The following is a 22,874-nucleotide window of genomic DNA, read 5'->3' as shown; positions in this document are numbered from 1 at the left end:
CCGGCTGAGGACCATGGTCTCAGATTTTGAGGTGCTGATTCTCATCCCAGCCGCTTCACACTCGGCCGCGAATCGCTCAAGCGAGAGCTGGAGATCACGACCAGATGAAGCCAACAGGACCACGTCATCCGCAAAAAGCAGGGACCCAATCCTGAGGCCACCAAGTCGGATCCCCTCAACACCTTGGCTGCGCCTAGAAATTCTGTCCATATAAGTTATGAACAGAATCGGTGATAAAGGGCAGCCTTGGCGGAGTCCAACCCTCACCGGAAACGGATCCGACTTACTACCGGCAATGCGGACCAAGCTCTGACACCTGTCGTACAGGGACCGGACAGCTCGTACAAGGGGGTCCGGTACCCCATACTCCCGGACTACCCCCCACAGGAGCCCCCAGGGGACATGGTCGAATGCCTTCTCCAGGTCCACAAAGCACATGTAGACTGGTTGGGCAAACTCCCATGCCCCCTCCAGGACCCCAGAGAGGGTATAGAGCTGGTCCACTGTTCCGCGACCAGGACGAAAACCACACTGCTCCTCCTCAATCCGGGATTCGACTATCCGGCGGACCCTCCTCTCCAGGACCCCTGAATAGACCTTACCAGGGAGGCTGAGGAGTGTGATTCCCCTGTAATTGGAACACACCCTCTGGCCCCCCCTTCTTAAAAAGGGGGACCACCACCCCAGTCTGCCAATCCAGCGGTACTGCCCCCGATGTCCACGCGATGCTGCAGAGGCGTGTCAGCCAGGACAACCCCACAGCATCCAGAGCCTTAAGGAACTCCGGGCGGATCTCATCCACCCCCGGGGCCTTGCCGCCAAGGAGCTTTTTGACCACCTCAGCGACTTCAGCCCCAGAGATAGGAGAGTCCACCCCTGAGTCCACCAGCTCTGCTCCCTCATGGGAAGACGTGTTGGTAGGATTGAGGAGGTCTTCGAAGTATTCCCTCCACCGACCCACAACGTCCCGAGTTGAGGTCAGCAGCTCCCCACCTCCACTGTACACAGTATTGATGGAGCACTGCTTCCCCCTCCTGAGCCGCCGGATGGTGGACCAGAATCTCCTCGAAGCCGTCCGGAAGTCTTTCTCCATGGCCTCGCCGAACTCCTCCCATGCCCGAATTTTTGCCTCGGCAACAGCCGAAGCCGCATGCCGCTTAGCCCGCCGGTACCCATCAGCTGCCTCCAGAGTTCCACAGGCCAAGAAGGCTCGATAGGACTCCTTCTTCAGCTTGACGGCATCCCTCACTGCTGGTGTCCACCAACGAGTCCTGGGATTACCGCCACGACAGGCACCAACTACCTTACAGCCACAGCTCCGGCTGGCCGCCTCAGCAATAGAGGCACGGAACACAGCCCATTCGGACTCAATGTCCCCCGCCTCACTCGGGACATGTTCGAAGCTCTGCTGAAGGTGGGAGTTGAAGCTCGCTCTGACAGGGGACTCAGCCAGACGTTCCCAGCAGACCCTCACAACACGTTTGGGCCTGCCAGCTCTGACCGGCTTCCTCCCCCACCATCTGAGCCAACTCACCACCAGGTGGTGATCAGTTGACAGCTCCGCCCCCCTCTTCACCCGAGTGTCCAAGGCATGTGGCCGCAGGTCCGACGATACGACTACAAAGTCGATCATTGAACTGCGGCCCAGGGAATCCTGATGCCAGGTGTACATATGGACACTCTTATGCTGGAACATGGTGTTCGTTATAGACAATCCATGACTAGCACAGAAGTCCAATAACAAAACACCATTTGGGTTCAGAGGGGGGGGGACCATGCCTCCCAATCACTCCCCTCCAGGTCTCACTGTCATTGCCCACGTGAGCATTGAAGTCCCCCAGCAGAACAATGGAGTCCCCAGAAGGAGCACCCTCCAGCACTCCCTCCAAGGACTCCAGAAAGGGTGGGTACTCTGAACTGCTGTTCGGTGCATAAGCACAGACAACAGTCAGGACCCGTTCCCCCACCCGGAGGCGGAGGGAAACTACCCTTTCATCCACCGGGGTAAACCCCAACGTGCAGGCACCAAGCTGGGGGCTGATGAGAATGCCCACACCTGCTCGGCGCCTCTCACCATGAGCAACTCCAGAGTGGAAGAAGGTCCAGCCCCTCTCGAGGGTACTGGTTCCAGAGCCCAAGCCATGCGTCGAGGTGAGTCCAACTATATCTAGTCGGAACCGCTCAACCTCGCGCACAAGCTCAGGCTCCTTCCCCACCAGAGAGGTGGCGTTCCACGTCCCTAGAGCCAGCTTCTGCAGCCGGGGATCGGACCGCCAGGGTCCCCGCCCCTTGCTGCCGCCCAGCTCACATTGCACCCGACCCCTACGGCTCCTCCCGCAGATGGCGAGCCCACGGGAGGTGGGGCCCATGTAACCCTTTCGGGCTGAGCCCGACCGGGCCCCATGGGCGAAGGCCATGGGGCCCCCTCTGTACCCCGCCTCCAGGCCTGGCTCCAGAGGGGGGTCCCGGTAACCCGCGTCCGGGCAAGGGAACATTCATGCCCAGGTTAGTCGTCATCATAGGGGTCTATTAGCCGTGCTTGGTCTGGTCCCTCCCCTAGACACCTGTTTGCCATGGGTGACCCTACCAGGGGCATAAAGCCCCCGACAACATAGCTGCTAGGATCTTCGGGACGCACAAACCCCTCCACCACGATAAGGTGACGGCTCAGGGAGAGGATGTTAACATGTCAGCCCTTGAAAATCAAGTTACTGAAGAATCCTCCCAGCTGGAGTGTTACGTAACGAAGGCAAAGCTACAGATGAAATCACTCAGCTTGGTATTAATTACGCATCAATTATGTTTTGTATTCAGTTGTTTTCTTGTACCATCCACTCGTCCATCCATCCAACCATCCATCCAACCATCCATCATGGAGACAAGTCCAGGAAACACAGGCTTTCTCGTCCCCAGTGACTCTCTCCGTGTCCAATGTGTTTCTAGGCCAGAAGGGATTTATAATCCCTCCAATGTGTTCTGGACTTTTGTCAGGATTTTTGTCCCAGTTATTTGTGCCAGAAAAAGCTCTAAAGGGAGGTGACCAGGAAGCATCCTTATCAGGTGCTTCAACCACCTCAGCAGCATCCCTTTAATCTGAGGAAGCGTCAGTTCTTCTTGAAGCTCTCCTTGAGCTGAACCTGGTCACCCTCTGAAAGCAACTCACATTAGCCACTTGTATCCGGGATCACAATGTTTTGATCAGTACCCATATCTCCTGACCATAGGAATGGTTAGAAATGGACATGGACTGGTAAATATTTCAACACACTCTTTCTATATATTTCTAAACACACTTTTACCCAGAAATTATTGGACTGATGTTATGAAGTGAAACAAAAATGCCTTAAAACTGACAAAGCAGTGGTTCATGACTAGATGCATGGTACTACTTCCTTTTACTGTTTCAGAATACAGAAAAGTATAAAGGTTAACTGTGTCCATTTAAATGTATAAGGCTGATGAGGTGTAGTGATAAAGGCCCATTGTTAGAAACAGGTTGCTTTAGTTATTTTCTGATTGAACGATTTCCTTCCTATAAAAGGCCTCTGATCTGCTTAAGTACCAACACATGGGGAAATATGAGTGGGAAATGCAATTTAATGCCACCCATCTGTGCATAAACTGCTCACTTTGCATCCTATAAAGTGTCTCACACACACACACACACACACACACACACACACACACACACACACACACACCGATGTGCAGCAGTCCTCCAAAGATGAACAGAACTCTCCTGAATCAAGCTGACTACTGTTAGAGGGGGGTAATCAATTTCGAGCTCCTCGCCTCTTGCTCTCATCATGGCCACCGGAGGGCTTTTTGCATCACTCTGTCTTGCATTCAGGATAATCCTCAGAGCAATCACACGCTAGGAGATGCAAGGAGCGTGCTGCAAATCCAAGAAAGCAATAGGCTTACAGCAGAGAGAAGCTGTCCCCCTGTGGCTAAATGTCTTACTCCTTAACTCCAACAGGCTTTAAAAGGCAGAAATAAAGAGGAGGACCTTGATACAGGGACATGTGCATTATTTGTAAAATAATACAGGGGCTTGTGCAACATGTTGGGACTTTGCAACAAGAGTGTCTTATGAGAATAACATTTGCATAAGCATTCTTGGGGCTTGTTTTTCCTCTTGAGTGTGTGTTTGGGTTCATTTTATTGTCTCACCGCTCTGTTAGATTCCTGATGTACTCCTCTGTGGAGTTGTCCTGAAGCAGATCCGTCAGGAAGCTGAAAGCCCTTTTTGATGCCTGAACCGCCCTGCTGGCCACAGCCTCAATGTGCTCTGCCATTTCTCTCTGACTGCAAAGGAAGAAAGGTAGACAAAGTGGAAAGAGGAGAATAGCACATAACATAGAATAATAGACCATTACAACAGCCCGAGGAGAGGTGAAATAGATTTCAGCATCGATGCCTTCCCCTCTCTGGATCTGCTGGCCAGATTTCTGGAACTGCCACATAATAGAGCTGCGTACTTCGAGCAGCCAAGAGCATCGATTCACAACGGTCTAACTACATTGTAAGTGACAAGCCAAAAGAAAAAGCAAAACAATAGAAAGACCAGCAGAGATCCAGATTATTGAAGCAGTCTTTGATTTTTAATGGACCGCTAAAAGCCTGTTGACCCGACTTACCTTTTAATCAGGACCTGTGACTCATTGACAATAATGTTCCATTTACTGGGTGCCGACAATGCCACGAACGGAATCATCTGTGAAAGCAGCAGAAAGAAAAAGAAACATATTGAGTACGTCTAAGAGATGTAAAAGTATGGTCTGGATGTATTTTGACATATTTTGACACAAAAAATATTAAATTCAAGTCTGTCTTGACAAAAGCATTTTTCAAAAACAAGCTTTTTTTTTGGATGCAGGACTGTTTGCTGTCAGAGATTTTTTCTTCTATCCATGTGAAAAGCTGTATGTAAGATCTGCAGCAATGTATAAATAAATAATAAAAAAAAAATCTGTGTCTCTAGCTAAACTTTTGTCCCAGTAATTGTAATATGCATACAGATAAATGCATAATCCTTCGCTGAGTGACATTTCATTTGAGAAATGCTAAATAAAATGTAAAAAGTAAATTAACAAATGAATCTTCTGCATTATTCCTTCATTTTGGGATCCTGCCCTGCTTATTAATTTGGAATTAGAAATGGCTTCTGCTTCAAGCTTACTCAAGTGATAAGGACTGTGGGTGTGCACTGTTTCTGTGTGCACTCACAGACACACATCAAAATGACAGAGCTGTGCATTGGCAATACAAGCTAACTCATCATCCTAGCCTAAATAACATGGCAAGAGTATCCATAATAGATTCCTGCAAGCCTCCTGCCTCCTGGTGGGTGAAGAACAAGTTGTTAATTTGAGCGTCCATCAAACTAGAGTTTGGCACTCAGAAAGAGGATGGAGGTGGTGTGAGAGTGGGGAGAATATTATGAAGTTTTGCTTTGAGGGATGTTTGTGGATCTATACAAAGAGACAACATCAAGTGTAGTAACCTGCACCATCTCATCATAAGGACAAGAAATCAATTGTATTACACACAATATCAGCCCTGTGATGGACTGGCGAGCTGTCCAGGGTGTACCCTGCCTTTCGCCAAAAAACACTGCTGGGATAGGCTCCAGCTTCCCTGCAACCCTTCATTGGATTAAGCAATTAGGATGATAAATGAATAAATGATGAATACAATATCAGTCTGTTTGGTAAATAGAGATAATGCTGGTTTATCTATCTAGAGTATTTTATACAGTAAGATATACTAGTGCCTGTTTTAGCCTTTGGCTATAATTACAGTGTGAGCTTGAAATATTTGGCCTTCTTGTTGAATGGTTTTTTTGAGACATGAGCTCGCAATAGTCAAGAGAACTTATTAAAATGTTCAGGAAATTTAGCTTTGTCAGCATTTAAAAGATCCCCAAAGTCCACTGGAGCCTTAAATGGGTGACTGAAGGGAGGTGAATGACCAAGCTAAAATCAAGACAGATTATTAAATATCATGCTTTTAAGATAAGTCAGACAGTTTGGTGGAAGGTGGTTATCCATGAACCTTCAAGGAACCAGTAAAAAATGTAACACAGGGATCCTCAATCCTAGTCCTCGAGGGCCAGTGTTCTGCAGGTTTTCAAGTGTCCCTGCTGAAACCATAGACCGTATATGAAAGATGGACGGAGTCTACGGTGGTAAAAAGTGAAGCCTATGTGGAAGGGCAAAAAACTGCAGTTCCCCCTCATCCGCTAGGGGCTGGCTCCAAAACAGAGCGACTTCCCATAGACTCCCATGTTACAAAGACCAGCTTCATAGCAGAAATAAACATGTTTACAGCCTGGTTCAAAAAAACATTTTCAGTTTAATAAGTCAGGTTTACCTTCATGACAACTGTGTGGGGAGTGAATGTTTTTCTAACTCGCCGTTTAAAAGTAATTTTTTAATCTTGAAATTCGGCATATTTAGGGGCGTGTCCTTTTGATTGACAGGTACTCGATCTCCCGCTTCAAGTAAGAAGAACGTAGAACAACCACGGTTTTTAGACGGTTAACAACATAACCTAGCTTTAGCCCGCTTACCTCCGTTAGCTGGTTAGCTCCTGTTATCTCCTGTTATCTCCGGGTTAGCTCGGTTAGCTCTTAGCTACAGGCAGCTTGGAGTTCGTTCAATGTCAATCATCCACCACGACGCTCACAGCCCCCCTCTCAGCTCTTCCTCTTTGCCCATATTTGTATTTTTCGGGCGAAATGACATGCATGCCCCTGCTAAGATGGCGATGGTAGGAACCACCCACCGAGTTTCAATTCAGCTCTTCAGAAACCTATGGGTGATGTCACGGTGGCTCTGTCCTTTTTTATATACAGTCTATGACTGAAACACAGCTGACTCAGACTAAATACACATTGATCTGAATCAGGTGTGTTGCAGCGGGGCACTTGGAAAGCCTGCAGAACACTGGATCCCTGATGTAAGACATTGTTGGTTTGAAACACATCCTGTATGTTTATTTATTTTTTATTTAAACTTTATTACAGACTCATGGTCCACTCTAAGAAACTAAAAACAAATACACAGACAACTAAAGACCTCTAAACTTTTAAGAGGCAGTCATACCAGTGCTTCCAAAACACAGATGAGTATCTAACATCACTGTATACAGGACTGGAACAATACAAAATCACATTATTAACAGAGTCATTCAAACGATTTATGAATTTGAACATCAAATTCCTCAGGATAGCAGGCAAAGTATTTACCCGGCTAGACACAAAAAGGTCACTAGCGCTGGTCCATCTTGGCTTTTTTAGGAAAAGCCTCAGTGCATCATTGTATGCCACCACAAGTCTTTTATAGCTGGCCTTTTTATAGCTCACCCAAAGATGTGCCGTGTACAGAGATGAACAAAATGCTTTAAACAGAGTCAGTTTCACCTCTACAGAGCAACAGGAGAATTTTCGAACAAGAATGTTTGCTTGAGCATATAGAAGCCGGCACTGGCGATACATGTCCTCATCATCCGACAGACAGTCTGTTATGATGTGACCGAGGTATTTGACAGTATCACATTCTTTTACAGTAGCCCCAGACAATGTAAAGACAGGGAACTTTAATGTCTTGTCCTCCTTAGTTCGACAAAACATGATGACATTTTTAGCAGGGTTGTATTGTATATCATGTTGTTCTCCATACACAGAACACACATTCAGCAACTGCTGGAGTCCGGCTGAGCTAGGGCTGAGCACCACCAGGTCATCAGCGTACATGAGGTGATTAATTAAAGCACCTCCAACCATACATCCAGTTCTGCACATACTCAACTGATTAGACAGGTCATTCATATAAAAATTAAAAAGAGCAGGAGATAAAATACTGCCCTGTCTTACACCATTACAGACATTAAAGGGAGCAGATACACAGGAGTCCCATTTAACCTGCATGGTCTGATGGGCGTACCAGTAAGAAAGGCATCTGATGAGATACTTAGGCACATCTGCCTGATACAGTTTTGTAAACAGTTTTCTATGATTTACACGATCAAAAGCCTTAGAGGCATCCAGAAAGCACGTAAAGACTGTTGAGTTTTTCTTTCTATAAGTACTCAGCAATTCTTTCAAGGAGAAAATACACATATCCGTGCCATGGTTAGCTTTAAAGCCAAACTGATTGTCTGTAGCAGTAATAAATTTTTTAATCCTAGTCAAAAAGATACGTTCCACAACTTTGGACAATATATTGGCAAGTGCAATGGGTCTATAGTTAGTTGAACTACCCACTTTTCCAGCTTTATCTTTTATCACAGGCACTAGAAGAACTGTCATCATGGGGTTAGGGATAAACCCATGCACAACAAATGCAGTGAAACATAAAGAAAGAAGAGGAGCCAACCTCCCACTGGCAAGTTTGAGATGTTCAGCAGAGATCTGATCTACTCCAGTGGATTTATTATCTAACAAGTTATTAATAGCTTGATACACTTCATGAGATGTGATCGTTTCAACATAATCAACATGCTCCACACAATACAAGTCACTAGGAACACAATTGAAGAGAGAACAATAGTGATGACGCCAAAGATCAACTATCAGATTTTGCCCAGTAATTCCATCTACAGTATGAGGAAGACAAGGTTTACAGTTATTGAGAAATTTCACTTCCTTCCAAAAAGCTTTACCATCATTGTTCAAAAGTTTTTTAGCCAGAGAATCAGCTTTCATTGTTTGCTCGTTTTTACATATAAACCTAACAGCATATTTATATTTTGCATTTGCCTTCTTTTTGAGTTCATATATCGGCCCTTGTCTTGGTTTACCAGCCATAGCCCAGGAATATGTAGCATCACGGGCTTCAGCTTGATACATAGCCACATGAGTGCTCCATCCAGGCTTTGTTTTACTTCTCTTTTTGTCTTCAACAGTCATTTTATTTCCCAGCTTCTTTCTCCCTCACCATAACTTTTCTGCAATGCTCTGACCATTAAATAATTAGTGTGAAAGTACCTGACTCGCATTATTTAATCTCATTTCAATGTAACAAAATACATGATTAAACAAAAATCTGCAGGGTGACAGCTGACAAACTTAATACTTATGTGTTCCCATCTTGCACATACAACAATGCATAACCATGTGCCCAGTTTACACCAATGAACTTGTACTCATTCCTGATGGAACTGGGCTGCCATGACAGTCAAACCCTTCTTGGTTGTCTTTGGTTTCTAATTACTCTGGGAAAGCTTTGAAGAGTTTTGGGCTTTTTTTTTTTTTTTTTTTTTTCTACCCTGACACAGTATAGATCCCACTTCTTAGTCTCAAAGGATTGGAGATCTACTTCTCCTTGTTCAGCATGTAGTTAATTTGTTGAAGGTGTCCAAGATTTAGCCTTACCCACCAGATCATCGAGTGTATAAAATGTATCGCTTCCTGCCATGCTCATCTCCTTACACCCCTTCCTGCCAACAAACCTCTAAGTAGGAATCATCCATAAAAAAGACTTTTTTTTCAGTCACCCACTGTGAAATACTGGTGTGTATTACCAAGTATTTGGCCTCATTTTGCCTCCTGAGAAGTGGTTTAGAAACCATTACTCATCCTCTGAGACCTCTGCTCGACTACCTTCTTTTGACAAGGCTTTTGCTGTTTGGAGTCTTGCGGTCTTTATTTAAAAAATTGATGAAGTTGCTCTTCTCTCAGTGAACAAAGCTTGATGTGTTGATTTACTGATGCTGGCTTCACTTTTAGTCTGCCTGATCGTGCTTTGGTGTTTTGGAGTGGCATACAGCCCTTAGAAGCCCTTGATACAGCTTTGATGCCACTTTGAGCCTTGCTTTTCCAGAATAACAACTTGTTTAGACACTTTCATTTAACTCTAATGCCATGCCTCCCTCATATTGGAAGAGCATGTTTGCCCTTCTTACATCAAAATAAGCACCAATATGTGTTTTTATTTTGACATAGTTAAAGCAGAAGCAAGGATGCTGTTTTTCTTTTCTTGATTAGATCAGCTCGTGTTTCACATCACAAAGTTGTGATTAAACAGGGTTAATATACAGATGAAAAAGTAATCTCTGCACATTCTAACTTTGGATTTGATAGATATTTTTTTTGTGAATCTAATATGCCTATTAAATCTTCACAACTGATCTTGTCAGAGCTGCACACAAAATGACGCAGAATTCTGCATCTTGTCTGTTTTCTGCCTCCGAGCTCTCTCTAGCTAATAGAGCTAATTCTGTGTTGCCTTTTGTATTATCTTCTTCTCCATCAAGTTCTCTTTCTTTCATCCACCTCTCTTAGATACTGTCCTCCTGCATTTGTTCCAAACCAGTCATGGTTCGAAATAGCCAGTGTGTTGATATCCAGTTGCTGGCATGTGACACAGTGAGATAAAGCAAATTGCAGCTATCGGGTGGTTGCCCTGGGCTGGGGGAAAAAAAAAGTGTCATGCTGTTTCTCAGCTTTAGGACACTTTAGGGCAAGAACTGCTCCAGGAGTGTAAGTGTGTCATCAAAATAAGTCAGAAAAACACAGTTTTTAAGGTTGCATAGTCCAGCAAAGTCATTCATGTGATTAAAAAAGGTTGAAAAAAGGATTTCATTTAGCTAAATTATTGTGTAAAAGATAAAAATGTAAAAATGCTTTAGACTTTTTTTTTGCGTTGTATGCAACTTTTTATTTGGAGTCTAGCTATAATTTTGCCACCAAGCAAAAGTTACCCAAGATGTTCTGCAAGTATGATTCAGCTGACTGGTTGATTAATAATTCACATGACACATAAACATTTTACATAAAAAATGTATGTTGTCACTTTTGATGATCTTAACCTCCAAACTCTGATTGTGCTTTTATAAAGAAAGCAGTTTTCACTGAACCAGTTCATCATATTGGTGTCACATCGACAATAATGCACCTTTCACCATCGTTTCAGTGTATATTCAACTTGTTACACACAGTTAACCTTTTATCATGTTGACTGATGATAATAGATTAAGTCTGGCAGCTGCTCCTCCTAAGCCACTGCTGGGTAACTGTCATGCCTTCATTTTCTAAGACAAATAAACAATCAGTTGCATAAAACTGGGGATTTATGCTGTTTATGGGTATGAGCAGGCAGCTGCTACACTGCAGAGAGGCTGGTGGTGCAAACATGCAGCCATGACACCAGAGAAGATGCCTACATAATATTCCTGGCGCAAAGCATATGGAGGAAATATTAGAGTTCATCAACTTATTTTGAAAGAGTCAACTTAAAATCTTGTACACTGAAAATACGAAAGAAAAAAAGAATAAATTGACGTGAATTTGATTCCATCAAGGTTAAATGAACACAGATTAATTAAATACAATATTTGAATCCTCAGTTGTGTGTCATTATTGAGCTGGAGTTGATATTACTGCAGAGATGTTTGATACTGGAATAAACACAGATTAAAATCTGTGCAGACTTTAACATAATATATGCATAGCATACACATTTGCTTGTGTTTCGTTGTTGATACATAAATCAAAGTAAAAATATGAATGATTTTCAAAGTCGCCCTTCTGTACAGCTACACAAACACAATGCTTATGATAAGGAACAGCTGAGTCACCTACCATGTTGTCCAGGTCCAGTGTTGCCTGCTTTAGCTGTTCATCAGATGCTCTGATCACGAGGAGTGTGTCTGTAAAAGTTTGACACACACCTCTACTCCTTTCATCCTTCCTCCTGTCCTTCTCCTCTTCCTCTGCCGTGCTGAGGCTGCAGTTCAAAGTGAATGTAATGCCGTGCAGCTGGGCTAAAAGTTTGCCGGTAGAGTCTCCCAGCACAGAAAATTGTTTTATGAAGGCCTTGCGTGCCTCTAAAAGAACAAAGCAAATAAAGCCACATTAAGCCTTTCACGGATGATTTCACTAAGAATGTTATTCCTCCAACTCTTTGTAGCTTGTAAGCATCTCTCATTCTCAACTCATTTGTTGTGTTAATTCATGCGAGGACTATCATCCTTCCTGCCTATCTGCAGTCAGAGAAAACACACACAATATGGCGTCCAATGAAACGCTTTTTGTCAGACTCACTTTGCATTTCAAAATATTTCTAATCTAACTGGCTGCATTGCAAGTCTAGATGTGAGTACAATACGTACAATATGTATAGTTTCTTGTTTTTTTGTTACATATTTTTCTCTTTGTCTTGTGAAATGAGACTTGTCTGCATGGTGAGCCAGTGGCTCCCAAAATGAAATCATCACTTGGCCGCCCAGTGTTTTAAAGAGCATGGTTGAAAATGTATGTGTGTATGGATTGTGGGTGTTTGGAGGCAGATTGTTAGACAACTGTTATCATGATTGCAGCTATAATCATAATAAACCAGGGATTAGAGATGCACTGCCTGTCACATAAATAGGGATTAAGTTGGTCACACGGCGCCTTGTTCTATATTGTTATGATTTGTCTCCATTTGGCCTGTGCAGTTGAGCCTGTAAGCCTGTTCCCCTCCAAAGATAATGAGGATATATCTGCATTGTGTTAAAGTAATTGGGAGAGGTTGGTATTGTTGCCTGCTTCCTGATTTAATCGTTTTGTTGCGTCGTTTATGTTACAGCGTCGCACTGAGGAGACACAGACAGAGCAACAGCCCATTTCCAGACAGCCGGGGGTGGCTTCACGTCAAATTTCTTGGCCATGCTTGTGGGTCTTTTATGTACTGATATGGCACGTTATCATCTTGCAGCCAGAATGTGACACAACAGTAATGATGGCAAATAAGCCAGCTACATGTTTCACTCAGGAAAAGCTGCCAAAGGCTGTGTTTCTCTGAAGATGTCATGACCAAATAGGACACATTAAAAAGAGTGACAAGCTGAGTGGAATTGTCTCGGCTTTTTTCGATGCCATACCTTGGAAGGCCAGGAAATCCTCCAGAGCATTGGGAAGAGTATCCTCCCTCTGGTGCTCATGCTCATAAAGCTGAACCATGTGATACTTCAGCAGGTGGTGCTGCTTCCCGGATCTACCTCGGCAATCAAAGTGACCCAGGAGCTTCTCCAAATCTTGTAGACGAGTCTGGAGCTTTTCTGCCTGTAACAGCATCATGATTTTCGAAGGTGTCAATAAGAATGCAATCTTTGAACGACCAGAAGATGATAAAAGAGGAAAAAAAAGGGAGTAGAGAGGAAAAAAAAATCTGCTTTTATTTATTCATATGCAGGAATTGAGATAGGACTTCAATTCTTGGTAAACCAAAGCATCAGAATGTAGTATTTCAACAAAAGCAATGAATAAATGAATATCAACACTGTGATAAGAACAGAATACAGTTTTCATATCCGGATCCACTCACTTTTCTCTGTGTAATATGCAGTGGAGGAAAGCATTGGAAGAGATTACTAGATTACATTCTGAAGAGACTGGAAGTCATGTCTGCGACTGGAATGGAAATGATTGGCCCCAGTTTGTCAGTCCAGCCAGTTAAATGGCACAGATCCATGAAGAGGGGATGTGATCTAGCTGTGATTGCCCCCCTTTTTCAAGAGGCATGTCACTTAGGCTACATATACATATGATTATGAGCTGTATTCACCATTTCTAGAATCTTTGCAAGTCAAAGTGTTAAAAGACAAGTTCAGTCCATTGATTTTAACACCAGCATCAACCAAAAAAATAAAAAACAAAAAAAATATTTCTTCATTTGAGCCTCTAATTATTTACAAGTCTGCTATGTTGATTTTCCATTGTACTCGTCCTGATTATCATAAATGTTTGTTTTATTTTCTATTTTGTCAATGTGCTTGTTAGTCTGTTTCCTTTGCTTATGCTTAAGGAAAATGTGAGAAGTGAGGTATAGGGAGTAAGGAGTGAGGAGGAGAGCTGAGGGAAGCGGAGGACAGTGAGAGTAATTGCAGGTGTGCAGAGCAGATAAGGTTTGGGATGTTCACTGAATTGTAAACACTGAAGAAATCACAGCATGCATTTACACAGGTACAAGCTGGACTAGGACGAACACGAAGCCACTTTAACGGGGACAAGAATATCTGCAAAGAGAAGAGAACATGTCAGAAGTACTGGATCGTCCTCAGAAGGTAAAGCCTTAGACACAGCACCTTGGCATGCAAACACGGGCTGCAGTAAATCTAAAAGGACAGATAGAAGCAGCTCAGAAGATCATTAGGCCAAATGTCTCTTTCTGTTTCACTGCACAACCACTGTTGGTAAGCAATCTGCAAATACAAAGGAGCCATATGGCTGTCATGGGGATCTACAAAGAAAGGCTCTGGGGTACTGTGCTATTTCAAGAGCAAATTGCATCTCATAATGACATGAGCCAAGAAACACCATGTAGGTGTGGAAAATATTTATATAAAGTGGTGCAGCAACCAAATGATCAACACAGAACTTTGTTAAAAGCTAAATGAAAAATTTAAAGACAAATGGAGAAAGATTAAGAGTGCAAAGATTAAATGAGGGAGCATGAAGATATTTACACCAGTAATATAAATATAAAGCTGGAGACACTGGGATTTAACTTGAATATGTGTTCCTTTGTAGAATAAAACTTTTTTCATCTAATTTGATCCTATTTCTCCAATTCAACTAGTTGGTCAGATGAGGTAGTTTTCACTTCTTGGATCTTTTTTTCATCAGTATTTTATTTATTACCTCCGCCAAGGAGGTTATGTTTTTGTCAGTTTGTTTGTTAGTCAGTTAGCAACATTGCTCAAAAAGTTATTGATGAATTTTGACAAAATTTTCAGGATATGTTGGGGGTCTCACAAGGAACAAATGATTACATTTAGGTGGAGATCCGGAAGAGATCCTGGATTCTGGATCACTTTGAAGTTATGTTGGATGTTAATCACAATATGCTTGGAGGAGGTCTGCGCTCTCCGAGTGCTTTTCTAGTTTATTTAGTTTTTTTTTTTTTAGCATTTTAAAGAGTCAAAGTCATCACAGTCTGAAGTGAGGTAGCTGCGGTAGTTTTGTTTCTTCTGCTTTGTTACATTTGTTAATGTACAGCTGTTTTCCCCTTTTAGAATAGTGATATATAATCTATATACGTAACATTTCGCCATTTTAACGTGTCACCACTCCGTATTATGCTTCAAAGATGTCCTGACATTGATGATTTAAACATTTCCAATGTGAGTCTTTTGTCCATTCCTGCATGAGGTTGTGGTTTTGCATCTGTTTAAAAATTCTCAGCATATTCCCAAGGAGACAGATAAGGACTGCAGCGATGCCAGTCCATCCAACCATGTGTTCAAATTGTGTCCAATGTGGGTTTTCATTGTCTTGTTAAAAAATGAATGGACGTTCATGGAAAAGCTTTAATCTTAGAAGCAGCAAGTGCTCAAAACTTAAATTTGCTGCAGGCACCGATACAATGCTGGACCATCACAGAATCTGTTTTTATTTCTTCTTAACTTGCTGCTGATCTGTATCTTTTCAGTATTTTGATGTAAACAGCATCAATTCCTCCTTAAAAAAGTGAATTGTCAATCTAAAATAAATTCATACTAATCTCCAAAATACTATTAAAATCACATCTGCTGCAAAGTAAATGCAAGAAACAAAAACAGTTTTCTTTTAGTTTTATTTGCTCTACCATGATGTTCCATCCTCTTGTGGTTTCAGGCTGCAGAACTAAGCAGCGGAGATGAAAGCAAGTTGCAGTTCTAACAGATGAAAAGCTTCAACTATGTGATCCAGGGCCACCTATAAACCACCAGCCATGAGCAGATTATGTTGTATTTACATGCTGGTTTTCACCTAAAGATTTTCCAAAGTCGCTTTCAACAAAAGAGAGCTTCGAATCATGCAGGGTGCCTGTCTGACATCCAAAAGCAAACACTTAGATCAGATGACTCTGCAAGTCATTCACTTGTTCACTCATCAGGCCCAACAGACAACAAAAAAACTGCTCCTTACACCACTGGCTTACAGAAAATTGTGCTGGAAATGCCAAAAAAGCAGGTGACATGCGTGTGTAAGCTGGCTGAAGCACAAGCTGTCCTTAAAATTCTGCTTGTGTTCAACACAAAAGATGTGACGAGTCGCTTTGATGGTTGCAAAGTTGTAATTATAAGGAACGAATCTGTCATTTGGAGGGCAATGGACATACTTTTGCTTTTGTTTCAGCCACACTTTGTTCTAACCTACTACCAACTCTACCTACCAACTCGCATTCCTGATGCTAGCGCAAAAAACAGGAATCAGAACTTCACAATCACAAACCATTAAAACGCACCTGTTTCTTGACAAGGCCATAGCAAACTGGGCATTCCTCACACTGGTGGGTGGCTCTGTTGTGGAAGTAATTCAGCTCACACTTGTCGCACTTGTAACCTACAAAGCCCTGGCGGCATTGGCAGGTACCGTTACTGTGACACTGCATGGAAATGGAGCCCATTGGGTCACAGTTACATGCTGGGTGAGGCAAGATTGGACCATCAGGAGATGGGAGATGAGGAAAGAAGCAGATAAAAAAAATTTTAGGGTTCGGAACGCTTTCATGTGTGATCCGTATTAGAGGATTAGACGATGGCACATAAAGCAGATATGAAGCTTGAAGTAAAAGTACCGTACCTCTGCAACCTCGTGAGGAGAATCCAAAGAAGCCCACACGACAAGAATCACACAGTCTCCCCTCCACGCCTGCACGACACACACACTCTCCTGTAATTGGATGGCACGCCATTGAAGATGAGCCAATTGGATTACATTTGCACCTAAGGGAAGGAGGGAAATAATATCTTAATGATTGATTCCCTTACTAAACCATGTTATTTTACATTTTCATGTAGATCCAGATTGAAATGTGCTGGAAATCTGTTTACCTTTCACATCCAATTCCTGCTTGGAGGTTGAAGAAGCCAACTTCACAGTAACTGCAATCCCGTCCCGTCACATGACTGAGACAATTACAATTTCCTGTCTGAGAGGAGCATTCGTTTACATCCCCAGAGGTTCCAGCAGGACTGCAACTGCATGCTAGAGGAAACAAATAAAGCAATCTAACTGTTAAAAAAAACCCACACTATTAGAAATAATGGCTTACATTTTCATGTATCACCTTATCTTTTGGAACATTTTATTAGTTTTATCTCATTTGAGAGAATGCGTGAAAAACTGGAGGGAATGGCAGACAATGGCAGGGAAACTGTTTGGCACAGAAATTCAGCTGAGGTTTGCCTTGTAAGCTGAGATATGAGATAAAGATATGAAAATCAGAGTATGAAAACATCACAGCTACTTCTCTTTGGGTCTCTGTCTGCCTTTGTAATTTCATTTGAGTTTTATAAACTCCAATGTTTTTAAATTCGCTCCATTCATTGATTCATATTTTTTTCATTTATCTGACCCAGTAGCATCTGTTTGTCTTATTTTCTTGCTTTTCTGCCTTTCAGAACTGAAGACTACTACAGCTTTTGCACTTAGATTCGCTAAATTGAAGATTCAAAAGGACTATCTCTACTTTACTTTTAAAAAAACTCAACTCAATGCCAGCTAATTTTTTATGTGCATTACTTGTCTTTCCCGTTTCTGCTGCAGACAGAAACGTCTTAGGAATTCTAACAACCGGTGTATCCGAGAATTATTGATGGGTTGCCTGAGACATGTTGCAATGTAAACAAAACCGATGGATATGATTTTATTTTTTCTGTGACCAAGTTACATCTGTTAGTGAAAACTTCAGCCTCTGCTTTAACTGAGTTGTCCATTATTTATGTTTTATTGATGAACAAGTAAACAAAAATATTTTATTTCTTTATTGATTTACAAGAAACAGCATCTAACAATGTGGTTTATTGTTTACTGGATGGTCCAAGTTTGTGCACTCCTCTGTACAGTTAGAGTAAAAAAGTAATTAAAGTAACAACAAGCCAAATAAATCTCATCATTTACTTAATTCCCCCCCCCATCACAACCACAACTCCCCATTCGTACCCCCCCAAAAAGAAATGAATAACATTTTTTGAAAAAAAAGGAACTGACAAATAATTTGTCCCCTTTCAGTTACTCACGCTTGCATTTCGGGTAAGCTGTTTGGCTCAGGGCGTTGCCGTAGAAACCCCGCAGGCAGTGTTGGCAGTAGTCACCCTCTGTGTGCCCCAGGCACTTCAGACATCTCCCAGTGATGTGATCACATATTCCCAGTGCGTTGAAATCCACATTGCCATTACAGTTGCATCTCACACATGGCTGAGCTGTCCCGAGCTGTCCCAGGGGGTCGCCATAGTAACCATCCTCACACTTCTGACAGCGCATCCCTACACACAGGGAGAGGTAAGAAGAGTTTGGGCAGGAATTTGACAAGTGGCTGAGCTACAAACATCATCTGAGGCCATTCTCATGCTGCCTTGGAGTGTGTTTTAATTAAATTAAAAACTCATCTTTAATATTCTGAGTCACAGGTGGTGTTCTGCAGTAGAAGGACAACAGCTGCAAACTGAGCAGCTTTGAGGCAACGGTCTTTTCAGCATCAAGCTGTCATGTGGAGTAATTCTCTTTGTTTTGTTCCTGACATAATGCTCATTATTTACTTTACTCACTGGGCATATGAATCATTTGAAATTGCTGGAAGCTCATGTCACCTGTTTGTCCTGCAGGGCAGTTGGTACAGACCACCTGTCCTGTTCCTGCAATTTGGGCACAGCTGCTCCAGTCTGGGCAAGGGCAAGGCTGACAATCTCCAGGCATGCCAATCAAAGCATTGCCATAGTAACCATCAAGGCAATGCTCACAGGTCATCCCGGTGGTGAAGTCTGAGCACTCACACACACCTGAAAGGCAACAACAGATTCGTAACACATGTGTGCACCTGCTTATAAATGTTTGTCACAGAAAATAAGATCAGAGATTTCCTTCATCACCACAAGAGGGCGCTGTGTTTCTGGACATAACATATACGACTGTATGGAGAAAAAAAAAAAAAAAATTAAATAAATAAAAAATATTCCCTACAGCCCACCATGGAGAGCAGAAGACAACTAAATTCACCCCGACTATAATTGCTTTGGGAAATATGTCAGCCAAATGCAGTCCGAAAGACCTTCAAGAAGTAAAGCAATTCCCTCACCAAGTGGGAGAGATTACCAACTCTATGATGTCCTAAAAGCCATGTGACATGTGTTGATATACATGCATACCCCTGATGAATTGTACGGAGCTGATCTGCAGTCATTGAGCTACATTTTAAACCCATCAAGCTACAGGCAGTACTCGGTGACATGACAGAAAAAGTCAGAGAAAGAGTCCAGAGCAGGGAAGACAGTGGCACAATGTGGGCATGCTTACAGCAAGGCAGAGAGCACATCAGCTGCTGCAGTTCAGTGACCTGCCATGGTCCTAACGTCACAGCCTGACATAATTACAAACACCCTCAAAACCAACTGTGTGCTGCAGTCTCTGGGAACTTTGCACCACAGTAAAAGCTGATACGCTCATGCTTTCAAATCTGATTCCATGATTATATCCTCATGTAATGATATTTTTAAGCCCTAATGATAATTTATGATTTTGCTCTACAACAAATATATTTCTGTATAAGCGCAAAAACACATTTAATTCTTCCTGCACAAGGTGTTTTTCTGTTATCATTCAGTCAGTGTTTAGTTGCAACCCACGTTCATTTACATAATTTCTCAAATTTAAAAGTTTCTCAAATGACTTTCCTGCAGATTGATAAGAGTAATTGAGTTTTGATTTTCTAGAGAACACACCAATAAGATCTCCATGCATTGCAAATAATCTGCAGGCATGCAATTTCAGAGACCTCATTAAAATTTCCCATCGTTCCCTCATAGCCTTCAGTGTGATTCAGCGAGAAGCTTTTTTTTTTTTTTTTTTTTTTGCTGTGCATTTTTAAATCAGCTCACACCACTCGAGAAACTCTTTGCTTCTTTGATTTGAGGTCACAGCAACCAGTGTCTCACATCGCCAAATTAATCCCCGTTAAATCCAGACCTTTAAAAAACAAACATATGCAATAGAATAACTGTTGCAAAGCTAAATCGATCACGTACCCATCAGGGGGAATGATTATCCTTTTGCCTGATGAAGTGTACACTCCTCAGAGGAGATTATTGGGTATTTGGCGAGGCGATATGAATAATACATAACTTTCAAGCGTGAAATGCCAGTCATTTAAACACAGTATTTAGAAATAATGATTGTTTCCAACATAAAGAAGTGAATCTTTCTGGAATTTCACAAAGCATACAATGACACTGATGGTGTGCACTGTCAATCCCCAATGAGCCATAGTAAATTTAATGGCAGCAGAAATGTGCTGACTTTACTGAGTGTGAAGATGACTGAGCGTGATATGAGGCGGTAGAGCCACTGAGAGCCTCCTCGACACTATTATCATTCCACCGGCTCCTCAGAAAATCTAACGCCATGCATCACAAAGTGTCGCTGAATGGCCTGATGGCTCCTCACATGGTTTTTCTATATCGTCATGCTAATCACACCTTCCCGCACAACGTCTCTGAAGAATAATTTTATTAATGAATCAATGAGCGTACATCCAGCCGTAATGAACTGGGATTTCTGTGAATCTCCCCTTAGAGCTGCGCATTATGAATCCTTTAACAAATCCACACAATCCCGCTATTCGGCTCTCAGCCTCGCTCGCGCTCCTCCTTCTTCAGCTATGCTGCTCTGCACTTCAGTGCTCTGCTCTCTGCCTGAACTCTGCTTGTCTGTTTTGTGATGGGAGAGCAATATTTCTGTACAGAAAACAAGCAAGCTGAAGTTTTTGAGGAGCCCCCCCCCGCTGCCCTCACATCCACATCACACCCCAAAGAGCTCCCTTCTAGCAGAGCTTATACTCCCTACACTCCATCGCTCCATTGTGCTCCTCAGTGTAAGCACTCTACAGAAATACATGCACATTAACAACTAATGCGTTTCATTATTAAAGCCACTCGCAAGAGATAGGAAGAAACTGGAAACAGGCACTGCTGAAGACAGACACCTTCAGCAGCAAATCCCCCTTTCTCAGATTTCTCTCAGTTGACTGAATTGGTTTATGCTCGAGCATCACTTAGTGTTCCTCTCATACAAAGTGCCAAGAGTAACTCTCCAAAGATAGTGGTTATCGCTGTTTACAGTGGCTTGTAATGGCTTTAACGCCAGACAGACACAGCAAAGTGAGAGAGGAAAAACCCAAAGAGAAATGTGTTTTTGTTTAGGGGAAGATCAGAACCCGCCCCTCCTCTGTTACCACTTTCTTGCCTCCAAAGTCTCCAGATTTATTTTCTGAACAAATCATTGGATGTCACAGTGCACCATCTTGGGAGGTCCTTGTGGGAAAGAAGGGCAACATGTGTGGCCTTTGATAAACAAGTCACATGGGTTGAAAGCAACACACGGCTGTGTGAGTTATATAAGTGTCGAGGCTACTTTTCATTTTGGCCCCTGTGGCAAAAAAATGCTCTGAAGAAAAATGGCAGAAAAGGAAAAATTTAAATTATTACAGCAGATTGCTTTTTTCTTCCCTCTATTTTTATATAAATGTATTCTCTATATAACATATGCAAAAATGATGACATGGATGTCATGTTTAAATGGTTATATTCAAGGACTGCACAGCGGAAAGCTTCAGCCTAAGAAAATCTATTTAGTAATGCATGGAAACACCCTGTTTTAATGAGGAGTGGAGGAAATAAAACAGAAATGGAGACACAGGGAAAGAAAATTTTGCATGCTCCCCCACTGAAGGCCTCCAGGATGGAGGCTGGCTTAAATCTGCTGCAGGACTGTTTCATGGCAATGTTGTTGTCTAATTTAACACAGACATGCTGCGAGAGCTGCAGATGTGGCTTGTCACTGAGGTCTAAATGGACTGCTGCAGAGGAGGAAGGGAGGGATGTTGAGGGAGAAAAGGAGGGGCAGTATGTTCTCCCCAACCCCATACATAATGTGTGCAATAGGGATGACAGGGGAAATACGTTTTGTCATGGTGTGACTGTGGAAAATAAATGCATCAATTCTTGTTTTGTGTATACAGGCTGTCAGCCAAACTGTTATAGCCAAGGCCCCCGGGTATCGGCGATGGGAACCCTCAGAGCAGTGGCTGTAGCTCATGCTGTCTCACCAAAGCTCTGGGTCACCTAGTTATTATAGAGAAGTGAGATAAAAGATTTACCGTGCAGTTGCTGCCTTATTATACTTTCATTCTTTTGTGAAAGTGGTAAATTAAGCTATTAAATTATTATCCTGATAACTTGGACTTGAATACTTGGTTTCATTTTTCAGTCTACTGATGACATGGTGAGACTTTACCAGTATCTGGGTTTAATGATGTGGCATTAGGTGGACGCAAATGGCCTCTTCCTGTCTGCTTGTTGTTCTGCATAACAGCAAGAAAGAAGAAGACAAATGAAAATTGAATAAGAGAAACTTTGAAACATTTAAGTTTATATGATTGAAATAATTGGAAATATTTTAGTGTCAGTTGAGCTTTTAATCATTTGTGTACATGAAACCAGTTAACCTTGTGTACTCCTAAGGTAATAAGACTTAGATAAGTATTACTAACAACTACAAGAAAGTTAATTTAATCAGTTACATTTTACAGTGTAATTTGCGTGGATTTGCATTTTAATGAGAAAGATCTAGTTGGTTTTCATTTAGTAAATAGAAATGGAATAAATAAAAAATAGTAATAAATAGAAATAGTAATAAAACAAAAATACATGTTCAAATTTCCAAAGTGAAGTTACTTTAAGTATCATAAACAAACTTGGATTAAAATGGGATAATATTGATGTTAACATGCTTGTAAGTGTTGCATCACTTTGTGATTAGTTAAAAAAATGTTTTCGAACAAAACAACTGATCCATTAACTAACGAGCTAAAATGCACAAATTTTATCTTACAAACACTGAAAGTTTC

At 42.3% G+C, this 22,874-nt stretch overlaps 1 protein-coding gene across 1 annotated transcript in view; it reads right to left on the bottom strand.

Moving 5' to 3' along the window:
• lamc3 (laminin, gamma 3) overlaps positions 1–22,874 on the bottom strand; it is a gene marked incomplete at both ends in the record, with an annotated part of 136,163 nt that overhangs the window by 9,364 nt on the left and 103,925 nt on the right. The window contains 9 exons of the mRNA XM_079257021.1: positions 4,174–4,308; positions 4,641–4,717; positions 11,588–11,832; positions 12,871–13,051; positions 16,218–16,396; positions 16,556–16,698; positions 16,807–16,960; positions 17,995–18,240; positions 18,565–18,753. Coding sequence (XP_079113147.1) covers positions 4,174–4,308; positions 4,641–4,717; positions 11,588–11,832; positions 12,871–13,051; positions 16,218–16,396; positions 16,556–16,698; positions 16,807–16,960; positions 17,995–18,240; positions 18,565–18,753 — 1,549 coding nt within the window. The remainder of the gene's footprint in view (positions 1–4,173; positions 4,309–4,640; positions 4,718–11,587; positions 11,833–12,870; positions 13,052–16,217; positions 16,397–16,555; positions 16,699–16,806; positions 16,961–17,994; positions 18,241–18,564; positions 18,754–22,874) is intronic.

The sequence above is a fragment of the Telmatherina bonti genome, assembly GCF_933228915.1.
Source record: "Telmatherina bonti genome assembly, chromosome: 17".
Taxonomy (NCBI): domain Eukaryota; kingdom Metazoa; phylum Chordata; class Actinopteri; order Atheriniformes; family Telmatherinidae; genus Telmatherina; species Telmatherina bonti.
This window is presented reverse-complemented; position numbering and strand designations above follow the sequence as displayed.